This window comes from Natrix helvetica (genome assembly GCF_964273705.1).
Source record: "Natrix helvetica genome assembly, chromosome: 1".
In the NCBI taxonomy this organism is placed as follows: Eukaryota; Metazoa; Chordata; class Lepidosauria; order Squamata; family Natricidae; genus Natrix; species Natrix helvetica.
Genome location: NC_138548.1, coordinates 3,864,609 through 3,882,895, shown reverse-complemented (window position 1 = coordinate 3,882,895; position 18,287 = coordinate 3,864,609). Strand labels below are relative to the sequence as shown.

At 41.7% G+C, this 18,287-nt stretch overlaps 1 protein-coding gene across 1 annotated transcript; it reads right to left on the bottom strand.

Moving 5' to 3' along the window:
- Window positions 1-733: 733 nt before the first annotated feature.
- LOC309385069 (vomeronasal type-2 receptor 26-like) lies at window positions 734-17,576 on the bottom strand (the record flags this gene model as incomplete). The annotated part of the gene is made up of 6 exons (XM_081939143.1): window positions 734-1,014; window positions 7,759-8,628; window positions 9,218-9,347; window positions 9,850-10,068; window positions 12,232-12,476; window positions 17,567-17,576. The coding sequence occupies 6 exons, from the start codon at window positions 17,574-17,576 to the stop codon at window positions 734-736; spliced, it is 1,755 nt and encodes a 584-aa protein (XP_081795269.1).
- Between the last annotated feature and the right edge of the window lie 711 nt (window positions 17,577-18,287).

Below are 18,287 nucleotides of genomic sequence, written 5' to 3'. Positions count from 1 at the left end.
ACCCCCCTATCCGAAATTATGTGTTCAGGGACTCCATGCAGCCGGTAGACATGTGAAATAAACATTTTGGCTAAAGCCTTAGCCCAAGGGATTTTGGAACAGGGTACAAAATGAACTTGTTAGGAAAACAGGTCTGCGATAACCCAAATCATGGTATTTCCCAGACTTTCCAGCAATTCAACAATGAAATCCATCGATATCTCCTTCCACGGAGCTTCCAGATGGGCCACACCTTGGAGAAGGCATTGGGGTTTTCCTGGTTTTCCTTCGCGGCAGCACAAACTGGACAACTGGCAATGTAGGTAGGGAGGAAGATGATCCAAACACTGCAAAAGACCAGCATGCTAAAAGTAATGAATTTGGCTTCATTAAAGCTGTCAGGCAATTTCCTAGCCAGAAAGTCCACAGTGAAACTGATGAGAACCAGGAAACCCAGGAAGGCGAGGACAGCATAAAACATTGAAGCTGATCCTTCATTACATTCCAAGATGGCCTCTCCTACCAAGGAGTGGAAGTCCAAGTTGGGAAGTGGGCGAGAGGTTAGCAGCCAGGTTGCACAAAGAACTGCTTGGACCAGGGGACAGACTGAGACAATATAGTTGGTCAGAGGTTTTCCTAAGAGTTTATTTTCCCTATTTCCTGGCTTTGTGGCCATGAAGGCCAGAACCACCGTGATAGTTTTGGCCAACACAGGGGAAACCGCAAGGGAAAAGAGAATGGCAAAGGAAGTCAATCAGAAGAGACAGGTGAGCTTCCCAGGTCGACCAATGAAGAGGAAGGAGCAGAGGAAGCAGAGCAGCAGAGACATGAGGAGGGTGTAGGTGAGATCTCGGTTGTTGGCCTTGACGATTGGGGTGTCACGATGTTTAAGGAAAACCATAAGGACTGCAGATGTGATCACAAGGACAAAAATAGTGAGAGAAACTAAAGCATATCCCAATTTATCTTGATAGCCAAGGAAGTGCACCTTCTTCACAACGCAGCAATTCTTCTCCTTGTTTGGATATTCGTCTTCTGGGCAAGGGTCACAGTGGGCTGCATCTGAAATCTTTGTCTGAGCAGTTCAGAAGCATCTAACATGATTTCCCCCTCTTTGCAATGGCCAACCCTCAAAGATAAAGATGGAATGAGCCATTGTGCTAATTGTATTGCATTATAAAGGGCAAATTACACTTCACTCAGGATGACCCTGGGGTTACGCTGGGCAGAGACAAGGATCTATTCAGCTCCAGCTGGTCAATTTGGTGGAGGAAAATAAAAGCTCCCTCCAGTCTTTAGACACTTCCGTGATTCCTGTGGCTTTTACTGGGAGACAGATTGCCAACTGTTGTTTTCCCCAGTTTCTACTGGAACCAACAAAAGACCAATAGTCCTGTCAGCCAGCAATCCTGCTATTTTGTTTATATGTGCATTATCTAGTTCACCTTCAGAGATTTTTGCGGGAAAGTTTAGCAGACATAGATAGTGGGGCCTTTGATTTTCTCCAAAAGTTCTAACAATTTCCTGGCAAATTCATAATATTGAAAGAACAAGCAACTCCCACCCACCAAAAATTACAGCTTAAACCCCATACCACACACCTTCAGGAAAAGATGGGTAGTTGAATTCTTTTTCAATGTGATGTGACAGCAGGACTGGAAATTCTAGTAGGAAAACTAAAGATTTTGGCATGAAACTACCCTGCATAAATAGCTGAGAGGTGGGGAAGATGGTCCTTGGAGTTAAGACGGGTCAGAACCATAAACTAAAAGTTCTGCTGAGACCTATGAACAGGTTGATTAAGGCTGATAAAGTTTGATTAGGTTGATTAAGTAGATTAACTAGGTTGATTAAGTTTGATCAAAGTTATTTGGGGTTCTTTCCAAAGCCTACTGTGAAAACCCTAGAAGCTATCAAAAGCTGTTTAAAACTTTCCCATCACTTCTCCTTTTGCAAGATGGTCATAATTGTTTCTTTTTTCTTAGCAAAGAAAGCTTGCAAGGCAGAAAACTCAGAAGAGCAACGCAATTCTTCTGATTTGTAGAGTCAACTTCCTTTCATCTTGGGGTCATATGTGATTGCTGGTTCATTCATTCACTCAGTCCTTCATTTAGGGCTAAGACTGGCCATTCCCCTAAAAGACATGGAAAATTTACCCCCATAATCTTGAAAAACTGCTGCTAATAATGAACAGAATGAAGAATAACATAGTTGGAAGGGACCTCGGAGGTCTTCTAGTCCAACCCCCATTCAAGCAGAAGACCCTTAAATAAGGCTGAGTTCAATGGGCCACTCTTTACATTGCATCATCTTGATTTGGCTGAACTGATTTGCTCCCTCCAGTTCTCCTTCAACCCTCTCCATCCAGCCTTGCCAGATCTCCTCATTCGGCTTTGAGGGACTTCTTGAACAACTTGCCTGTTTGATTAGAGATGGTCCCGTCTGGGCAAGAAACACATACGATTCTCCAAGGCACCTGAGTGTAGAACAAGAAGCAATGGCAGAAACTAATCAAGGAGAGAAGCAACTTAGAACAAATGAGAAATTTCCTGACAGTTAAAACAATTAATCAGTGGAACAACTTGCTTCCAGTTGTGAATGCTCAAACACTGGAAGTTTTTAAGAAGATGTTGGATATCCATTTGTCTGAAGTCGTGTAGGGTTTCCTGCCTAAGCAGGGGGTTGGTCTAGAAGACCTTCAAGGTCCCTTCCAACTCTGTTATTCTATTCTATTCTAAGACCAGCAATTCCACTGGTTTAATTCTAATTCTTTTTAATATTTATCATTTTGTCATTTTAAGCTGTCAGAATTGCCTTATGGGTGACATTGGTGACATATAATATACAAAATATGTCTATCTACCACAAATGAGACCTCAAACCCGTTTTTAAATGAAACATCAGCTACATTCTCTGATTCAGTAGACCTGCTTTCTAGTTAGAAGGATGTTGGATGTCCCCAGGAGAGGATGGATCTTTCTCTGAATTTACAAGATTTCTTTACAGCTCCCCTTTGTGGCCCAGATGATTGCATCAGAGTTAATGGTGAAATCCTCCCTTGGGGAAGCCCCAGGAGATATTTGCCCACCTTTCACAGGGACAAAAGATCCATTGGGCAGGAGAACCCAGTTGAGAAGATCATAACCACCAGATCCCAGTCCATTTTCTGAGAAAGAGATTTCATCCCCAGCACTATTGTTGAATTGGACTTTTCTCAAATAGGGAAGAATCTGAAAGAAATGAGACCTTCAGACATTGGAGAGATTGACTGGAAGCCACAAATGAGACATCATAAGCTTCTATCATTCTGTGATGGACATCATCTTAGCAGATGTTTTTATATCTGAGAAACTAGAGAATTTCCCTTGGTGGCGGTCCGAGCAATCAAGGATAACACCAAATGTTTCATTTATTTTCCAACACCACAGATTCTTTTTGTTTCTGGGTATTTTTATTGTAGCTTCTTCAACTCCAGTTTTACCAAATGATTCCTACATACAAATATTTCAATCCCACATTCAGAATTTCATTGTATTGTTTTGCTGCACAAAATGGCTTATATATTTTAATTATATACATTTTAAAAATTTGCTTTGGCTCACAGTGCTATAAGTGAGAAATGCTTTTCAGGAATGATGAAACGTTTTTCATCCCAACAGTTGACAATCACATTGACTTTTTCCAGCTGATGGTTAAAGAGAGAAGAAGGCAGGAACCTGACCAAGTGGTTCTTTGTGTAAGGAAAATCCTCCTCTGGTTTTTCAGCCACTGTCAAGAGAGGCCCAATGTTTCAAATCCTTTGAAAAGTCTGATGGATTTCAGGCCGGTCACCCCTTACGTCCACTTTGAGGTGCAAATTGGTGTGGAGCCTTGTTGGAATAGGTGAAAGTACTGTGTTGTAGATTGGAGATAGATGATGCCATATCCCTCTCCCTCTGTTGAGAGATGGTTGTTCAATTTTGATATAGATGGCCTCTTTGGGCCTCTTTGATCCTCTTTTAAATAATCCTCTCTGTCCAAAACAGAGAATTTGTTGTCCATATGAGAAGCAAAATGTCTTCAAAGAAAAGCCAGATAAAGTCCACTTGTCTCTTGGGGAAAAAAGCACCTTTGGGACAACCATGACCTCCTCTCCGTAGAGATCCATGAAGCTGTTAGGCAGTCCAACTGGAATATTGTCTAACAACTAGCTGAAGTTATACAAGTTTGTGTGTTGTGCATCAGGGTTCCAAATGGCATCCTCAAACAAATTACACTCCAAGGCTAGAAGTTCCTCCAAGTTGCAATTTGTTAAAAGAGCCATGTTGGCACATCTGGGAAAACACAATCTGAAAGCTTCCAGTTTTCCCCACCTAGTTCAAGTTCCTGCCCCACAAGTTCATCACATGGTCCAATCTCCCACTGCCACAAAAACAGATTCCACCCATCCAGTTCCAGCCAGGTGCAGAGACAAAGATGACCTTGACTTTCTAAAAAGAATGTTATTATGGCTACACATCACCTAACTCCATATAATCCCCCCTCCCATTTTCCCACAGTAAAAAGTGTGGCAGGTCTGAAGTCCAAAAAGAAAAGATGGCTTGCAGGCATGACGTTGTGTTTGTCTTGTGAAGTGTGCTTCTGTTCGTGTTACGAAGTACAGTATATCTCTGGCCTGACTAGGATAAGAAGAATGAGTCCACAGAATTATGTGGTTTTCTCCTTTTTCTGAAGCTGGTTCCGGCCGGTGTTGGTTGGAGGGAACAAACTGAGCCCAAATCCCTGATCTTCACGGTGCCTCAGGAGGCCTTCTCTGTTCAAGGTCAGGACATAGTAATAAAAATCCATCTGGTCCAGTTCCTAGCTGGGAGAAAAGTGCTGGAGATAAAATGGAGGCTGGAGGCTGATTGGAAAGAAAGGTGCATTTATTGAGGGAAGAAGTTCGCGCCCACCCCTCTCCTAGAAAAATGAAATATCTTGGGATATATTGAAAAAGGCAAAATATTAAATTTCCCTGGATAAAAAATTGGGAAACATATTTTTAGGTAGGAAACAGACTCACTCTTAATAACCCCCACCTTTGTCAATGGGCCATTAAAGGCCTGGGTCAGTCTATTCTACATAACAAAGTTCTCCCCCTTCAGCTCCAGAGTGATGGTATTAAGGCATGATAGTATTTACCCATCTCACCACAGGGCGCCTGGGAAGAAGCAATGCTCAACCAAACTTGGACTCAGTCTATGTTTCGATTAGCTGGCCTGGCACATTCTTAGTTTTTACCTCCCGATGGATATATTTTAATGGGTAATTTGGGGTAATATTTTAACTCTTGGGTTGTTAGAGTTTTTAATGTATTATATTTATTATTCTATATACAGTCTTGCAACCTCCTCCACCTACGTATTTAATTATTTAACTGTTTTATGTATGTATTTTATAACGCATTTTAGTGACTGTACACCGCCCAGAGTCCCTTTCGGGAGAGGGGGCGGTCTATAAATACGAATAATAAATAAATAAATAAATAAATATTCTACATTACAAGGATCTCCCCCCTTCAGCTCCAGAGTGATGGGATTAAGGCATGATAGTATTTACCCATCTCACCACAGGGCACCTGGGAAGAAGCAATGCTCAATCAAACTTGGACTCTCAGCCTACAGAGTTGCCCCTGCATGGCTCCATGGGAGTCTGATAACCAACCCAAATGCAAGATCAAGATCAGAGCCCAGAGAGAGCATAAAATCAGGAACTTTCAGCATCTCGCTCTCTTTTCTTCTTCATCCAACATCTGGAAGCATGTGATTCCCCCCTTTCTGTTCAGGAGCTCAAGCCACGTGACCCTGTCCACCACTACACCATCTTTCCAAGCAGCCTCCATGTTTCCAGTGTCTTTCTCCCCACTTGGAACTGAACCCAGAAGGACATTTCTTCCAACACTGATGAAGCAGAACTGCCAGAGTTAGTGGTTCTGGGGCAGCTGACAAAATGGTTGAATGAGTGGGTGGATTTCATGAGTCTAGAGATGCTGCTAGGGGGTGGGTTGAACAATGTCTGAAATGCCCGTTAAATGTAGTGAGCTCTGTCTCTTCTTCTAAATGGAAGTGGGTTAATCCTATTATGTCCTGAAGGAGCATGTCCTGTTCTTCATCCTGGAGCTGAAGGTCTTTTGTTTTGTAGATAGGCTTCTTGTCCCCAATTTGGGTCTGAGCCTGGTGCCGAAGCCAATGATGGACGCCAGACACGAGGGGCAGGTTTTTGATTGCTTTTTATTGGAGTACTCCAAGGAAAAGGGTTCCTGGTCAAAATGCCAAGAAAAGCCACGAACAAGGGATTAAGTAAGCTTTATTCATTTTCACTAAAGGAGAAGGTGGGACGAGGTGAGATAACGAGAAATATCATCCAATAAACATTTTAGTAATAATTCTACCATTTGTTCTATTGGTCTCTAGCTGTCCCTATTCCTAAGCCTTGGCTAATTAGTACCCCAGGAGTTATCTAATACACATTTCATTTGCTGCAGGCCACCCCCAACTTTTAATTGAGGTCTGCAGGTTGTCTAACTATCCATAATTGCTACAAGCTTTACACATGCATATTTCCTGTTGATAAGCATTCTTTGTTCTTGCCAGACAGATCCCACAATTGCAGTCTTCCTGATTTACTTTCAAGTGTGTGCCATAGCCTTGCTTTAGCAGCCAGCCCATTAGGCTGGCCCAATCTTTCTTAATGGGCACCAATTATCTGCTGGGCAAGGTGGGGAGCTATTAAGAAAGACTTGGGGGCTGCTTCCTGCATCTAAAAACAGGTTTCTTCATTTCTCCTTTTGGGGAAATATAATATTTTCAAAATATTTCATTCTTCCTACAATCTGATGATATTAGTGAGGTTTTGGCACAACTCACTAGTCCCTTTGTTCAACCACAATAATAACCACGGTTCCTTCACAAACATCCATGGAATTTGCTTCAAGTCAGCATCTTAGGAGGATTCAGCATGAAGTGAAGGAGCTCAAGATGAAATAAAAATAAAATGAGAAAGGTTTGTGAGGCCTTGTGAGGAAGAGGATGAATAAACAGAGCCAAAGCTCAGGCACCAGAGAAAGAAGCAAACTAAAAGAAAGACTTCCTGATTAGAAGAAGCAACTGAAAAGGAGGCAGCAACCAAGTAAACCAAGGAGACAGAAACCAAGGAGACAGCAAATAACCACCAGGTCCTCTGTTCAGGTCAACAATGGAGTCAATTGAATAGTCAATTGAAAGAAACCGTTAGTAGGGAATTCAGCAACACCTCAGAAATCAAGAAAGAAAGATGGAAAGAAATATGCTTAAAACACTGATAGTGAAACAATGCCAACATATTCTTAAAAATCGTTTTGATTGAATAAAGTGGGAAACTGTCCTTTGGAAACAAATATCTAAATATATAATATCAACATTTATTATCAAGTTGATCTTTGGATCTATGGGAGAGCTAGCATTAATAAAAAAAAGTGAGTGATTATTGCAGATTAATAAATGTTCTGTGATTATTCATGCCACTTGGTTTCCAATTGGACAAGGCCATCTCTCATTTCTTAGTATTAAGATCAAATTGAAAAATGTTCCAAATCAAAATAAAACCTCTCAATATCTGCAAAAATGGGGGTGGAGTATGGCATTTTAATGGTTTTAATGTTGTGGTTTTTAATGTTGTAAACCAGTTGGAATTACCTGTCTATAAAGTAGATGGTAATATAAGTATGTCTCATAAATACATAATATAATCAAAGATCCTTGGGCCTCATTATATTCCTTCTACTATTCAGATTTGGCTTAAATAGGATAATGTAGCATTTGGGGAAAAAGATGCAAGCCAAGAGACCAGCCCCAGAGGCCAAGATGGAGAAGATCTCCACAGCCACCATGGACTTCCCTTTTGTGCTCAGATAGGTGGGGAGGAAGGAGATCCAAACACTGCAAAAGACCAGCATGCTAAAAGTAATGAACTTGGCTTCATTAAAGCTGTCAGGCAATTTCCTAGCCATAAAGGCCACAGTGAAACTGATGAAGGCCAGGAAACCCAGGTAAGCTAGGACAGTGTAAAACATTGAAACCGATCCTTCATTACATTCCAAGATGGCCTCTCCTACCAAGGAGTGGAAGTCCAAGTTAGGAAATGGGGGAGAAGATATTAGCCAGGAGGTACAAAGAACTGCTTGTATCATGGGACAGGCTATGACAATGGAGTTGGTCAGTGGTTTTCCTAAGAGTTTCCTTGTCTTGTTCCCTGGTTTAGTGGCCATGAAGGCTAGAACCACCATGACAGTTTTTGCCAACACAGAGGAAACTGCAAGGGCAAAGAGAATGGCAAAGGTAATTTGTCGGAACAGACAGGTGAGCTTCCTGGGTTGACCAATGAAGAGGAAGGAGCAGAGGAAGCAGAGAAGGAGAGAGACCAGAAGGATGTAGCTGAGATCTCTGTTGTTGGCCTTGACGATTGGTGTATCATGATGTTTATGAAAAATCACCAGGATTGAAGATGTGGTCACGCAGAGAAAAAGCGCTAGAGAAGCCAAAGTATATCCCAGGGTCTCATCATAGGAAAGGAAGTGGATCTTCTTGGCAATGCATTGGTCCTTGTCTTTGTTGGGATATTGGTCTTCTGGGCAGGGTTCACAATGAGCAGCATCTGAAATCAAGACTCATTGTGAATTTCATGGTGAAGTAACAAAGGCAAATCATCCCATCCATATTGACAATGCTGGGAATATGTTAGCGAGAAAAACGGATCTGTTCTCTGGCTCATTATCTCTACTTTCTGCTTCATGTCCAATCATTCATTATTATTATTTTGCAGGGAAGGATTAGCAGACATGGATAGATGGATCTACTGTTTCTCCAACAAGCCTTTGAATATCCTGGGAGATTGATAGCTCTGAAAGAAGAACTATCCTTCATCCTCATTAGAAATTAAAGCTGGAATCATACATCCCATTCTTTCACAAAAAGATTGACAGCTGGTTTTCCTGATGGGATGTACAAGTAGGAGTAGAGAGTCTAGTTGGGATCCCCCTTGAATTGTGCCCTCAAACTAACATGTATTAAATTTCTAAGAACAAGAAATGTGGCCTGTAGAGATAATAGTTTAGATTCATGAATAAGAGGATTTGCTGAAAAATATGAATATATTGACGTAGATAAATTCTAACACAAATGATAATAAAATTAATCACTTTTTCCCACTGAATGGCTGGAATGTCAACATTCGAATGCCCTACCTGTCTGATTAGAAATGGTTCCTTCTGGACAAGAGTCACATTGGTAGCAGCAAACCTGCTCTCCCTCTGGAACTCTTCTCCTCTCTCCTGCCTGGCACCTCTTCATGCCACACCTGGCAAAGGGCACCTTCTAAAAAAAGAGAAGAGAAATACAGTAGGTGACCCAAGCATAGAATGTGCTTCATTTATCTATTTTTACACTTCTGTTTTCATCTTTAGAATGTCTTCAAAAGAAATGGTTTACCAGGGCCTACCAGAGTGATAGGCTCCAGGGGAGATTCAGGCCAGTGGCCATCCTGACCCATGAATGGATGTGGAGATCATGAGACCTCAAAATGCAAAGTGATATGGAGCTTTTTTGAAAGAAAGAATTGTGAGGATCCAACTGAATGGAAACTGTCCATGGGAATCATTCTTGCCTGCTTTAATGGCATCCTGGGTTTCAAGCAGGAGGCCTTCCCAATCTTACCCCATCTTGGACATTTCAGAAGTCAAATCTGAAATGTGTTAAACTCAAAAGAGGTTTTTCATCAAATCCCTGAATTAAACTGTTTCCCAGTGAAAAGGTTGCTATGCATCCCCTGAAGTGAATGAATCCTTTGCTGAATTTACAATTTTTCCTTCCAGCTCACCTTTGTGGCCCAGATGATCACATCGGAGTTAATGGTGAAATCTTGTCCCGGAGAAGCCGTGGAATCCATTTGCCCAACTTTCATGGGGACAAAAGATTGATTGGGAAGGAAAAGCCAGTTGAGAAGGTCATAACCAGAAGAAACTAATCCACTTTCTGAGAAGGAGACTTCCTCTCCAGCACTGTTGTTGAACTGGATGTTCCTCAGATAGGGAAGAATCTGAAAGAAAAAACACTGGATTACCATATTTTTGGAGTATAAGACGCACCAAGGTTTTGAAGAGGCAAATTTTTTAAAAAGTAGGTAGGTAGATAGAGGGATAGACAGGGAGAGAAAGAGAGAGAAATACAGTAGGTAGGGAGGGAGAGAGAGAAAGAGTAGTTAGGTAGGTAGGTAGATAAAGGGAGAGAGAGAGAGAGAGAGAGAGAGAGAGAGAAATACAGTAGGTAGGTAGGGAGGGAGAGTGTGTGTGTGTGTAGGTAGGTAGGTACAGGGATAGAGAGATGGAAATAGAAAGAGAGAGAGAGAGAAGGGAGGGAGAGAGAGAAAGAGAGTAGGTGGGATGGTAGGTAAAGGGAGAGAGAGAGAGAGAGAGAGAGAGAGAGAGAGAGAGAGAGAGAGAGAGAGAGAGAGAGTGAAATACAGTAGATAGGGAGGGGGGAGAGAGTAGTTAGGTAAGTAGGTAAGTAGGTAGGTGAGAAATACAGTAGGCAGGTAGGTATGTGGAGAGAGAGAGATAGAGAGAGAGACTCAGATTAGGACTGTGTTGGGCTCTTTTGCATATGCTGAGGTTGACAGAAGCTTTACCCAACAAACAAAGCAGTACAAGAAATGGCATCTTCTCAGGCAACCATTGATGTCCTTCCAGGAACTTCTAGGGAGATCTTTGCTCTTAGGAGCAATCAGTTTGGTTTAATTCTCTTTTTCCTCCATCTGTCCCTTTTCAACAAAAACCTCTCACTTAATTCAAATGACAGTTTTCAATAATTGCTATCTTAGATACGCTTTACATATAGATATTTAATCAGTCAAACAAGAAATGCATTGTTTTTACCTAGACAACTACCTGCCATTAATCTGATCTGTGGATCAAATAAAAAGACCAAGATTACCTGCCATGACTGAATATTTGAGATCCTCTTTCCAAGCCTCATCCTGGCTGGTTGTGCTCCAGATCCATATATTGTGTGCAATGCATGTGCCACAGCATAAATGGCATTGTATATATTGTAACTCTCACCTTCCATCCTTGTTTCAAAAATGTAAGAAGGTAGATCCTGTAAATTCTCCTTTCCTGTACATTTTTTCTCCCCCTTTCGAATGATCCTGCCTGGATTGTCCATCGTGCAGCCAAACAACCTTTCCCAACATAGCAGGAGAAAGACGTCCCCTTGTGGCTTCATGGGGTCTAAAGACAGGAGGAAATGACTGAATTCTGAGACATCCCCTATGTGGTGCCTAAAATGCAAAGCCCCATGGAAGGGCTTTACTACTTTCAAGATGTCATGACTCCTCAGCACACTAAGTTTCCAATGAGAAGTTAAGACCCAGACTTTCCAGAATGATGTCTTTCTCAAATGTTCATGGACAGCCATTGCTATCTGTACATTTGTAACACTATTGGGGTCTCCAAATAGAACAATCACTTCAATTTTAGACCAAATGTCCAAAATATGCAGTATTTTCAACATTGGAGTAGTAAGAAAATTTGATTTCAACTTATCAGTGAAGGTCAGGCAGATCTCCTTCTCCTTGAGCATTGGTGTCAGAGATGAGATGAAATGTTCTCCAATGTTACTGTCAGGGGCCAGCAGCCCAACCCAGTTCCACTGGAAATACAGGAGCAGCTGGATTAAACCCTCATACTGAGCAAATTCACTGGGATTAATCCAGAAGAAGGAAGGATAAACCATTCTGTCTCCCTGAGTGAAGTCAGAGCCAATGCCTAGCTGGAGAAAGTGAGATTCTTGATAGAGTAAATTTTAAGGGTCACTATCATGTATATTATTGCCCCACCTATTTGGCTGGCTCACCTTGAGTGCCAAGCTTAATTTTCTGACCTTCTTAGGAAGAACGATTACATATTAGGAAGAAGAGGTTATGTATTTTGCCTAGTATTAATGTGTCAAAAGCCAAAGGAATGTCAAATTAATACAGAAAATATACTAACTACACTACTTTTATGAAAAATAGATTAGGAATGAATTCCTCTTGGCAAGTACCAGATTTCAAAATTATCTCATTATATATCACTTTTGGCTTCTATAAAAACACATCTTGACACAAACAATCTAAATCTATGCCCACCCTCCAAAAAACTCCTCCCCCCCTTTGGCTTCTCTGTGTGCTTTGTTGTTACTCTATCCAAAGAGCCCCTCTTACCTGTGGGACCTTGTAGATGCTGAAGATGGAGGCCATCCGCCTTGAGGAACTAGGGTTGAGATCTCCAACGACAGAGAGCAGAGGGTGCTTTCTTTCACATTTGTAACCTGGAACCATTCGGCCTCGAGTGGAAAGCAGGGAGAGGCTATTTGAAGAAATCTCCATCTCAGACTGAGCATTGCTATAGATGTGGAAGCCAAAGGTGATGTTGGGGAGGAGAACCAGATCCGTGTTGACCTCTGTGACTGCAAACACCAAGGCCATGAACTGCTGGTAATTCTTGGGTACGACTCTACAGTAAGAAAATTGTTCAGAAATTGTAAGGAAAGCTTGTGTGTGCTGGTGGAGTTTGTTATGTCTTTTTTAGAATGTCCTTTGTACCAGGAAGTCCCAAATCCAATTGAGATTGTTTCATTGTTAAGTCTTTTCCTTGATTAATGACCTTGACAGAAAGGAGAAAATCCTGTTTCTCCATATCACAAATCATTTTATCTCCCTCCATCATCCCTCCCTTCTACATCTTGCTTCAGTAATCCTCCCCAATTGCTTCTCTTCTGCCCTAATTAATTTGTTTCCCTCTTGAAGAAGCCTCTTCAGGTCTGGAAGCCATTGTTGAGCACAAGACTACAATAAGGGGTGACAGCATACTTTTCCTGAAGCCCTTCATTGATGAGCAATTCTGATTCCAAAGCAGGTGGATATTTTACAACTCCTCCACACTGTAAATGGGTTGACCTCATCTTTGAGTTTTGCATCAGGAGTTTCTGTCCAAATTAATATTGTAAGTCAACTTATTTATTTATTTATTAGCGCTTATAGACCGCCCCCTCTCCCAAAAGGGACTCGGGGCGGTGTACAGTCCGAAGCAAAAATACAACAAGTTACAATTATTAAATAAATAGATACATATATACATGCATACATACATACATACATACATACATACATACATACATACATACATACATACATACATACATACATACATATATATATATATATATATATATATATATATATATATATATATGGAGGATAAAAAATATGCCAAACTGTACAGCTAAATAAATAAATCAGAATATACAAAACTTAAAATCCCAATATCCTGTAAAATTAAATTTAAAAGAGACAATCCCTCTAAAAACCAATAAAAGTGTGTATGCCAGGAGGAAAACGTTATAATTATGCCAGACCAGCCAGTCGGAACAGGTGACTGGCTGGTCTGGCTTCTTCACTAGGCCAGCATAGTTTCTAAGGTGTTGTCCTTCCTCACTTTTTTGCTGGTGTATTAGCTTCCTGATCAAGAGTTCTGGAAACATTGAGAATTCAACCATATTTTATGAGTTTGGTTCTTTACTGAGAAAAGCACAAAGAAATGAACTATGCTAGGGCATTGCAAGCATCACTAGAACAAATGTTTCTGAAAAGAGTCCTTGAACAAATCAAATAATTATTTACATGTTTCCCCTTTAGGTTGAAACTTACAAAACATCCTCCAGAAATAAAGATGGGTCATTTTTAAAGGATTTGAAGTGTAATCTATGTATAGTTCCCAGGGGAAAATTCGCACCAATAATGAAATCACCAGGCCTGTAAAAGTCTCTCGCAGTGTGTCCAGTCTTTGTCAACACACACCCAGTTTGCATCCTCTTAGCAGATGTTGGAGGCAAGAGCCAGAAAAGCAGCAGCAGCAGGAGAGGCAGCCCAGTCATTCTTCTTACCTTTCCTCCTGGATCTAAAATCAAAAGGCTCTTCTGTGTGTGCAGAAGATGAATGGCAGGGAGCCCTTGAAATCTCAGCAGAGCTTTAGAAAAAGAGAGATAGTATGTGCCCACCTGGATGGCCCCAAGGCAAATTCCTCTCACCTGGGTTTGGTTGATGATCAAAGAGGATACTAATGGCAGACAAGTCTCACCCAACCCTGAAGTTGGCTCTGCACAACACAAGGCAAGGGGACATGTCCTACCTCCACTGGGAGAACTCTGAGTATATAGCAAGTTTTATCTCAGGATATGTTTATGGGTAGAAATCCATAGGGATATTTTTAAAATTACTGTTCTTCTGATAATCGCAAGGAAAAGCAATTTTCCTATTTACTGAGCAATACACCAGATAGAGAAAAATGAGTTTGTGTCTCTTATGATTATTCCACGGATGAGATGCACTTGATAATCAAGGTGAAGTTGGGTATTTCAGTTATGTGAAACTGAACATGTACACACAAGATGAAGTTTGGTCTCTTCCATAGTTTCTTTGGATAGTATAAGTTTTCATGGGGCATGGTGGCACTTGACAATCGGTTGTGCCATAGTAAATCTGGGCAATCATTCCAACGCTTGGATGTAATAAGTGGTTTATAGATACCAACATGGTAGGTGATGAAATTAGACACTAACTCTTCCCATAGAACTTAAAAGTCGGCACAAGAATCTCTCACTGTATTAGGAAAATATAAACTCTATAGGAGAGCTTCCAAAATGAGTTGGAATCATAAAGCTTTGTCTCCTGTGTTTGTCTTGGGAAGCAGGTCTTCAGAATTGTGAACTGATGTGGGAAAGACACCATCACCAAATGACAAACATCTCGATTGGCTGAGGTAATAGGAATGTGTGCATGATGTTATGTGGTTCTCTCCATTCTCTGTAGCTCTTTCCATTCAGTGTTAGTTGGAGGAGAGGCACTGGGCCCAAACCTCTGATTCTCAAGGTATCTCAGTGAGGACGTCTCATTTCAAGGTCAAGTGTCATCCTTACCCTCACATTATTCAACTATACAATAATTGGTTGACCAAGCAATGCTGTCAATCAATGCTGTCCTAGCATCTGAAGCCTATTGAATGGGGAGGAACAGCCACCATTTTAATCATTGGACCTTGGTGGGAACGCATACTTATAAATGAAACTTGAATGTGATGTGGGGGCCTGGACTGAATTATGCATGCAGGTCTGATAGAGGATCGCCAATAGATGACATAGCACAAAAGTTGATCAGAATACTGCACACGCTATTGCTGTTACTTGTTCATCCCACAATCCACATTGATGAGGGACAATAGCTGAATATCATGGGTAGAGGATTTAAACTCTTTCATTTCAAGAATAGTAGTGAATAGTAGAGATTTCTACACAACCACAGGACTCTATGCTTATTTCAGGGCTCCCTCTGTCCATTTCCTAGGAAGGAAAAATCCTTAACTCCATGGATTTAGAGTAAAGTATTTTTACTAGGAATAACACTGAAAGCAAGCTCTGAGGCAAAGCATGAGAAAACAGCAACGTGAAACAAACTGTACAGCCAAATCCCCCTTGTAGCACTGGTGAAATTCAGGAGGTTCTGACAGGTTCTGGAAAACTGGTAGCACAAATTTTGAGTAGTTCAGAGAACTGGCAAATGCCACCTCTGGCTGTCCCTGGAGTGTGATGGGAATGGAGATTTTGCAGTATCCTTCCCCTGCTGTGCCCACTAAGCCACGCCCACAGAACCAGTAGTATAAAAATTTGAATTTCACCACTGCCTTGTAGCTAGGCAACCCAAGACTATCATATACCAGAGCCAGCAAGAATGGCCTTGAAGAATAAAATCCAGGCCGTAGTTACAAACCTGCAATGAAAAATTCCTCCCTGATCTCTTCCCTCTTTTCTACGGCAGCTAGCAGCAGGCTAGCTGACATTCCTCCCCACCCCACTAATAAAGGCTTTAGCCATACAGAAGAAATTTATACAAAAACACACAGTACATCACATGAAGAACAGTGAGGGTTCTTCAGGGTTTGTAGGGGTATTTTCTATGAAAAATCTGGTGGTGTTTAGGTGCCCGGACATATTTAGCATCCACCCATAAAGACTGTGCAGGGGAGAATGTTTCCAGGCAATGAGGTATTGGACTTTCCCTCTATGTTTCCTGGAATCTAAAATACCCTTAACTTCAAAATGCTGCTCCCCTTCAATCAAAGTGGGTACAGGAAGCAGGTCATGTGCAGGGTGAAGGGGTGACACAGTTTCCGATTTCAATAGACTGGGGTGAAACACGGGGTTACGGAAGGAAAATAAGAGGGTGTGGGCAGGAGGCTGCCCACGTTAGTAGTGAAGTTAGCTTCTTCGCATGAACGAGGTCATAATCAGGGGCTCTGCAGCATAGTAAGAAGCAAAATGTGGTCTTTAAGGACATTTCACAGATGATAGTCTCTGGAAGAGCAAGCCCCTGTGTAATTTGAATCTTTTTTAGATTTAGGGACTTTTTCTCTATGGATTTCATGATCTGACTCATAAACATGATAGACTCTTGTTGTGGTAATGGCGTCTGGCAAGGATGCATTCAACCACATCTCACAGACAAATATAATATCGAATGCAACCGTGTTTAGTAAGAGGAGGAATTCAGGCATTTTGTTTGAGAGGCTTCTTGCGTTAAGTAGTTTGCGTTTAAGGTCTGGAGTAGTGGGTCTAAATATCTCTCACTCTCCACTCCATGTGTTTAGCTACACCAGGACTTGTGCTTAACGGGTCTACTCCAATAAACCATCCTTCCAAGAAGCCTCCATGTTTCCAGTGTCTTTCTCTCCATTTGGAACTGAACCCAGATGGACATTTCTTCCAACACTGATGTCTTCCTGAACTCCCAGCTCCTGCTCAAAGAGACTAGCTATGATCTAGAAGGTCTTTGTAAAGGTTTAGTATGTTAAGTGAGATATTGAGCTGTGGGGAGCCTGAACACCCATGAGGAACACAGAGAGGAGAGTGGTAGGAGTTTTATCAAGAATAGAGGCAGGAAACCTACCATTAATTGGGATCAGATCCAGGAGTGGAGATGTAGCCAGCAGGATTTGTCCTTGAGGGAAGTGTTGTTCTTCCACCCCTTAAGGATGAATTGGTTGCACCATTGGATGAAGTTTGGCAGGAGCAGGATGGGGGTGATGCATCCATCCTATCTCTGTATTGTCTCTTAGTATCCTTCAATACCATCAACAATCATATCCCTCTGCATAAACTCCATGGAGTGGGAGGCACTGTATTCTGTGGTTTCTTTTTCCTTTTATAGGGCAGTTACCTGTCCCTGTGGATTGGAAGTGAGAGTTCCACTTTTGGCCCCTGTTATGGGGTGGCAAAGGTTTTGATATTCTCTCCACTCCTTTTTAACATCTACTTGAAGTTGTTGGGTGAGAAATCCATTGCTGCTGGGTGAGGTAACATTAGTCCAGTTCTTCTGATGTGAGTCACACTGGCAAAGCAGATGTAAATTAAAGTCACCTTTTCATGCAACTCGCACAGCACCCAGAGACCTACCAAGGGGGCCGGTAAAGCTCCACCCCACTTTCCCTGCCCACAGTCCCACTCACCTTCAGCCATGTTCGATTCAGAGTTGACAGATTCATTCTCTCCAGCAGATGCACAACATCTTCCTAACTTGAAAAATGGTCAGTTGAGTCTGAAAATATGATAGTCATTTGTTGAAGAAACTGCTTTGCGTGTTGCGCATTTGAGGTCTAATTTGTGTCAATCCATAAAGAGTTTGGATTGTGAAGAACTTCTGCTTGAAACCCAGGATGCAGTCAAGAGATGCAGCAATGAATTCTTGTTCAGTTGGATCGTCATTACATTTTGGTTTAGAAACCCTGTAGCTCAGAGTCACAACTCAGAGCCTTTTACTGCAGGTCAATGTCCCGGTTTCAATCTCCAGCATCCAAAGGTGGGTGGGGATGCCACTGGTCTGAATCCCTCAGGAGCTGTTCCTGGTGTGAAGTTCCCAGAAGATGACCTAATTAATTTACGAGCCTCGAGACAAAGTTCAAAAGAAATCCAATCATTTATTAGGATCAACATTCTAGCTTGATCTCCGGTGGAGCCAAAACTGCTTTTGCTTAATTGCGTTTGAACTTTACCCCTGTATCACCTCCCTTCTGTCATGCATCACAACTCATATTCTCCAACTAGGTTGCAGAAGTCCTCTCTGGCCAAAGGCATGCATGGAATTTTCCCTACCTTGCCAGCAACACTTTAGAAGTTGACATTTGGCTCCCCTCACTTCCCCAAAACAATCTGTGTGACGCAAAGACAATT